The sequence below is a fragment of the Oryza brachyantha genome, chromosome 2 (assembly GCF_000231095.2).
Source record: "Oryza brachyantha chromosome 2, ObraRS2, whole genome shotgun sequence".
Taxonomy (NCBI): domain Eukaryota; kingdom Viridiplantae; phylum Streptophyta; class Magnoliopsida; order Poales; family Poaceae; genus Oryza; species Oryza brachyantha.
Genome location: NC_023164.2, coordinates 1818725 through 1825023, shown reverse-complemented (window position 1 = coordinate 1825023; position 6299 = coordinate 1818725). Strand labels below are relative to the sequence as shown.

The following is a 6299-nucleotide window of genomic DNA, read 5'->3' as shown; positions in this document are numbered from 1 at the left end:
CTTAGAATTGGAGTTTTGTTCGTCAGTACTCCCCCTCTCTTCATACTCCGCATGCATGCGACAACTAGGTGAGAAAATAAACATCCCTCTCTTTCTTACCGGTTGTATCTATACTCTTGGAGAAGGAGTAGTGGTACCACCTACCCTCTACTATAGTTTTTTATCTTAGCTCTCAAATTTTTTGATATTAAAAACATATAAATATAGATTGATATCTACATATAAATTTAAATTAAGGTGACTATTTCGTATAAAAAAATTTAATAACACATCATAAAATCCGTTGCAAAGCGGAATACATGTAGTATGTCTAAAGAATACGTACGTAGTACGTATGTATGTATGTATGGTGTACACATGTACTCTGAATCGGATCGCGCGCGCGCCGGATCGCCGAATGGACCTACCCGCGCTCATCCGTGATCGATTCTTCCCACGCGATGTGCTACCTGGTTGAGCTCGAGACGAATTCGGCGCGGCCCACGAGACCTCGAATCGAGCCCCCCGCCGTATAAAACCCGCCGGCCTCTCTCGCCTTCTTCGCCCTGCCCTCCTCATCTCATCACCACCGCAGAAGCGAGCCGCGCTCATCTCGTCGGATCGCCTCCGACGCTTGAGGTGAGACTCCATCCCCCGTTCTAATTAACGATCCGTTCGCTCGATCGTCGCCGGCGTCCCGGTCTCTCTCCGATGGGGATTTTCTTTTTTTCTTTTTAGTTAGTTAGTTAATTTCTAGCGAATTCTGCTTGCTGATTTTGCCTGCGTGTGAACTAGGGTTCTTGTGTCATTGAGTGACCACGTAGCGATTGGGGATTTTGCAATGGGTTTGGAAATTACCAAACGATTTGCTAGCATCTATTAGGTTATGGGTGGTGGCTTCAGAGATCAGATCAGTTTAGACCAAAAATCGGTTTGTTGCGCCTGTTAATCTTCTCTCTCGAGAACCCGCATGTGCTTCTATCTATCAGTTTAGACCAAAAATCGGTTTTTTTTTCATAGCACACCCTGTGCTGATCCTTATGTTGGCATGTGTGTAAAATTGTTGATTTTTGAAAGTTTTGGTTTCTCTATGTTGTTGATTTAATCTCCTGGGTATTGGTTACTTTACTCACGTGTTTGGGGTGTATTTGTCGTTAACTCTGTATACGTTATGTATTGTAAATCTTATTATTGTGAAGTCATGGGAGGCTCAATTGGTTTAGTGTGTAACGTTTCGGGTTTTTTTTTTTTTACTCTGCCTTTTCTGCTTACCGATTTCTTATGCAATGTTATCTGGGGCAGACAACCCAACGTTTCTGTTGTGATGTTGTATTGAGATGTTCTGAAAATTGCTAATACAAGTCATGCACGTGAAAATTCATATTTATGACGATTGCATTTGGATATAGAATTTGGGCCCTATTTAATTTTTTTCCAGAAATTCTTTGGTTGTAACTGTTATGCCTTGAGTTTCTACGTGATTACACTACAAGAGTAATCAAATTACTCTCTGTTAGAGAAAAATCACGCGCAGCTAAATTGCCACAACTCTCATTCAAAGTAAACGAGAACTATCTGGTAGAGAAAATCACAGTAATAAATTACCAGCACCTCGCATTCAGAGTAAACAAATTGCTTTTCACTAGATAGAATCACACTGCTAAATTGCAAGCACTGGTTACCCGGTTACAAAATTAGAAATTAGTATATTCTATTTAATTACTCGACTAGGGAAGTTTACTTTATGCCTGATAAATCGCACCTTCGGTCAGAAACAAGAAGCTAAAAATTTTATCTTGTGCTAAAAAAGAAAATAACAGTGATATTCGCACCATAGAAAACTTGGAGTAATTTTATTATTGATTTTATGTAGTGCTCCCAAACGTATTCTTTTAGCAATACATAGGAATGTGGGCATGCGTATCAGAGCACATGAATGTCAAACATTGGTTTTGATCTCAGAGTAATTTAGCTACGTGAGATATGCTAGCTAGGCCCTTACCCAGGACCAATATTTATCTAGCAATATGCATAATATCATGTAATAATAAAATTACTGTTAAATGGCTTACTATCTACTCGGTTCGATAGTAGAGTGAAAAAATTAATAGACCATTTTGTACCTCGTTTTGATACACCTAGCTGATCGGAAGTATAGTAAAATTAAAGGTTACTACGTACACCATTCTGCATCACACAGCTAATCCATTCCTAACTACCTGCTTTGTTTTTTATTGTCTTCTGACTCATCATGTTAATTTCGTTGACTATATTTGGGGTGATAAATTGATATATCTTTGTCTATCATAATATATAAAAGTAAATAAAAATATTTAATTCACTAAAGTACTTTATATATATATATACATATATATATATATATATGCGCGCGCGCGTGTTCCAATATTTTTCCCCTATGAGCTAAAATTTAAATTTTCAAAAATTAAATTTGTAATTGATTTCAAAGTTATTTTTTGTCTTTGCTTTTAGATAGCTAAAAACATGTATATAAAAGTTTTATAAGCAAAAAAATATTTTTTAGTTATTAATAAGTTGTTTCGCTTATGCTTTTTTTTCAGTAAAACAATGAGGCTCCATCATGTTTCGGTGGCTATAAACAAAATATTATGTTTAACTTTAGCATTATCGAAAACGACAAATTATATAACCAATGGAAGTATTATTTAGGTGATTTGCATCATACAAGCTAGGTCACACAGCCTTTGAACTAAGTAGCTAGGATGATTGAAGGAACTCCTCGCTTGATTACTCCGTATATATAGTTTTTGTGCAAATTAATTAATTAAGGAATTCTAACTTTGAGTGATGGGATGTAGACCGTGTGACCAAACAAACAAAGAGGATGGAGTCGACACTACTACCCGATGACTTGCTGGCCAACGTCCTGGGCCGCCTCCCGCCGTGCAGCCTGGCCGCGTCGCGCTGCGTCTGCAAGGGCTGGCTCGCCGTCGTCGACGACCGGCGCCTGCTCCTCCCTCGCCGCCTCGACGGCTTCTTCTTCAGTGGCCTGCTCGTCCAAAGCGAGCACAACTTCTTCTCGCCACCCTCCGTGGCGCGGCGGGTCGGCGGCGGCAACCTCGACTTCCTCGACACCTCGGACCCCTCGCACGACGACCTCCGGATCCTGGACCACTGCAACGGCCTGCTCCTGTTCAACGAGCGGGTGGCCAACCCGGCCACGCGCCAATGGATGGACATCCCTGCCCCGCCGCCGTCGCCATGCTGCCGGACTACGGGCTTGGGCACAAGCGATTGCCTCGTGTACGATCCCATGGTGTCGCCTCACCACTTCGAGGTATTCTCCGTCCCCCTGATCCCCGACAGCGTCTTCCACGAAAGCAAGAAACTGGATCCCCACGGCGACGACGCCAAGAAGTTCGTCGAGGAGTCGTCGGGGTGGCCGCTCTCGTCGTCGTCGTCGTGCACGACGCACGTCTTCTCCTCGAGGAAGTGGAGGTGGGAGGAGAGGTCATTTGTCCGCCGCCAACAAACTGCTGGACAACCTATTGCCGATGAGGAGACCATTGCTGACCTGGACTTCTGGCCCAACCAGTTCCAACGCCATGCCATTTATTTGAAGGGAGCAATTTATGTGCATTGCAAAAATAATTCTCTCATGAGGTATGTACATATATAGGTGAATATATAGTAATCAATAACTTTTTCTTTGCTTGATTGAAATAGTACATATGAAATAATTTGCCCCCATAATCTCTCATTTTTTTCCTCTTATTTTACGCATTAATATAATTGTTTCTTACCGCATACTCTCTCTCTCTCTCTCTCTCTCTCTCTCTATATATATATATATATATATATATATATAATGATTCCATGAATTTTTCTCAACGCTAATATTGAAACACTCAGAACTTCAAGGATTTTTTAACATACTAAATGTGAAAGAAAAAATCGCTTAGGAGAAACAAAGTCCGTTGCTTCGATGACAGATCATGATTAAAAAAAATACTGATGTATATTGCAGCACCTTCACAGCTAGCGTGCCTCCATGCCAAAAATATAGAGAAAAAAAAACTCTCCGTGTTTGCATGATTTTACTAACATGGTTTCTTTTTGATGGCACGATCTCAATTTGCAGAATAGCCCTATCGAATGACACGTATCAGATGATCAGATCGCCAGCGAGGAGCAAAATTGCTGATGATGACAAGGGTGCTTTTCACTTGGGAAAATCGGAGAAAGGAGTCTACTTTGCGTTGCTTTGGGATGACAATAATTTGCCGCGATTTCGAGTCTGGTTACTCAATGAATCATCATCACCATCATGCGGTGGCCACATGGAGTGGGTGTTGAAGACTAATATCAGCCTTGAAGCAGTTATAGATAATTCAAAAATTACCAATGATGATAGTTTTAGAACACCATGGATCGTTAACTATGTGACCGATGAAGCAAGACGCCGGTTACAAGAAGATGAGAATCTCGATTGGGACTACGAAAATGGCACCATCCTTGGAAGCAAAAATAAGAAGAACAGAATATGGTTTGATAATATAGTGTTCTTCCTTGGGTTTCATCCTTACAAACAGATTGCTTTCTTTTGGGTCCACTGTTCAAGAGCAGTATCTTATCATTTGAATACATCAAAGGTTCAAGAGCTGGGTGCCCTATCTCACGTAGTTGATATAACACAGTCATTTCCATACACACCATGCTGGATCAAGTTATTCGAAAACAATAGTTAGATAGTGTACTTTATCAAAGGTTAGCATATACATGCACACATTTAAATGTGTTCCCTTTTACTCCCTATGTTTCATATGCTATGCAGGCCTAGACTCATCTATATAGATCAATAAATTATATATATTTACACACACACTAGCAAAATACCCGTCCGTTGCAACGGGCTTTAACAATATAATTTTATTTTATTTTTGGAAATGGTACGGAAATTTTCATATTAATGAATTCAACTATTTATTGTCAACTTTAATACAATGCTGAATTTTTTAGAAAAAATAAAATCTAGAGATTTCATCCCTATCGAAATATGTGAAGCGAATGTTGAAAATATTAGTGGTACCGATTATAAATATTGATTTAATGGCAATTTAAAAAGTGAACACTAATTCTTTTTTTAATTTGGGAAGGTGTTTTTATTTGATTGGTTGAATATTGTATGTACTGATAATAAACATTTGCATAGGCTTCTAAATACCTTGGTCAGATATATTGTGATGAAAATATATAAATTCATAATGTTTGAATTTAGATCCAGCAAAGTAGATACAATGCATCAGCAATATCATCAGAACTTCTGTATACCCCAACCCTCCTCTTCTACTAGACAGAAGAAAGAACCAACTAGCCAGACTAAGAAAAAAAGCAATTTTACCATCCTTGAGTGGTACCAATTTTACCATCCTTGAGTAGGTACCAAGAGGTACCACTGTTTTCTATGTAAAATTTAGTACCGCTTGGTATCTTATGTATTAAAAGATACCAAATTTTACGTAGAAAAGAGATTTAGTACCGCTTGGTATCTTATGTATTAAAAGATACCAAATTTTACGTAGAAAAGAGTGGTACTCATGGTATCTCCTCAAGAATGAGAAAAAAGCTCAAGAAAAGAAACCTCGTGCAATGTATAGAGATACCTCGTGCAATCATGACTCGGAAACTGGATTAAGAAAAGAAAACGAGAGATAGACGACACGTGACGCATAAAAAAATGGTCCTGAGAAAATACGGCATCAAGCGTGAATGAAACGGACATGAAAAAAATACGACTTGCAAAAAAAATACGACTTGCATAAGGATGGACTAAATAAATACACAATGCACGGATGACGAAGTAAAAAAATACAATTTAAATCTACAATCTACATGCATAGTGTGGATCATTATTTGTTATATTTTTTTATTTAACATAGTTTCCTTTAACCATCCATATTATTCAAAAATTTAAATAATTATTAATTATTGCATTACGATTTAAAATTTATTAAACCGTGTTAGTGTAATTGTGTTGTATATAATTGGTTCGTCAACCAAATTGTCATCAAAGTTAGCATCCAGCAATTAGATCAATTGATCAAAACTTGTATAGAAGTAAACAAGGCAATACTTTCTCTATTCCAAATTAATCATCATATAAGAGAAAAAAAATCTCAAATTAATCATCACATAAGATAAGAGAGTTTATCATGCATTAATTGTAGTGCGAATAACCCTTCGGTTCACACGCACATTGAATGCTTACATGCATCTATCCAATCAAAGCATCAGCTTTGATGTGATTTGCAAATTTTGATTTTGCATGTATACATGCAGCT

The 6299-nt window shown here is 38.3% G+C and overlaps 1 protein-coding gene across 1 annotated transcript; it reads left to right on the top strand.

Moving 5' to 3' along the window:
- The first annotated feature begins 477 nt into the window (after window positions 1–477).
- LOC107303717 lies at window positions 478–4907 on the top strand. The gene is made up of 3 exons (XM_015834161.2): window positions 478–618; window positions 2817–3621; window positions 4100–4907. The coding sequence occupies exons 2-3, from the start codon at window positions 2843–2845 to the stop codon at window positions 4704–4706; spliced, it is 1386 nt and encodes a 461-aa protein (XP_015689647.2). The 5' UTR covers window positions 478–618; window positions 2817–2842; the 3' UTR covers window positions 4707–4907.
- The last annotated feature ends 1392 nt before the right edge of the window (window positions 4908–6299 follow it).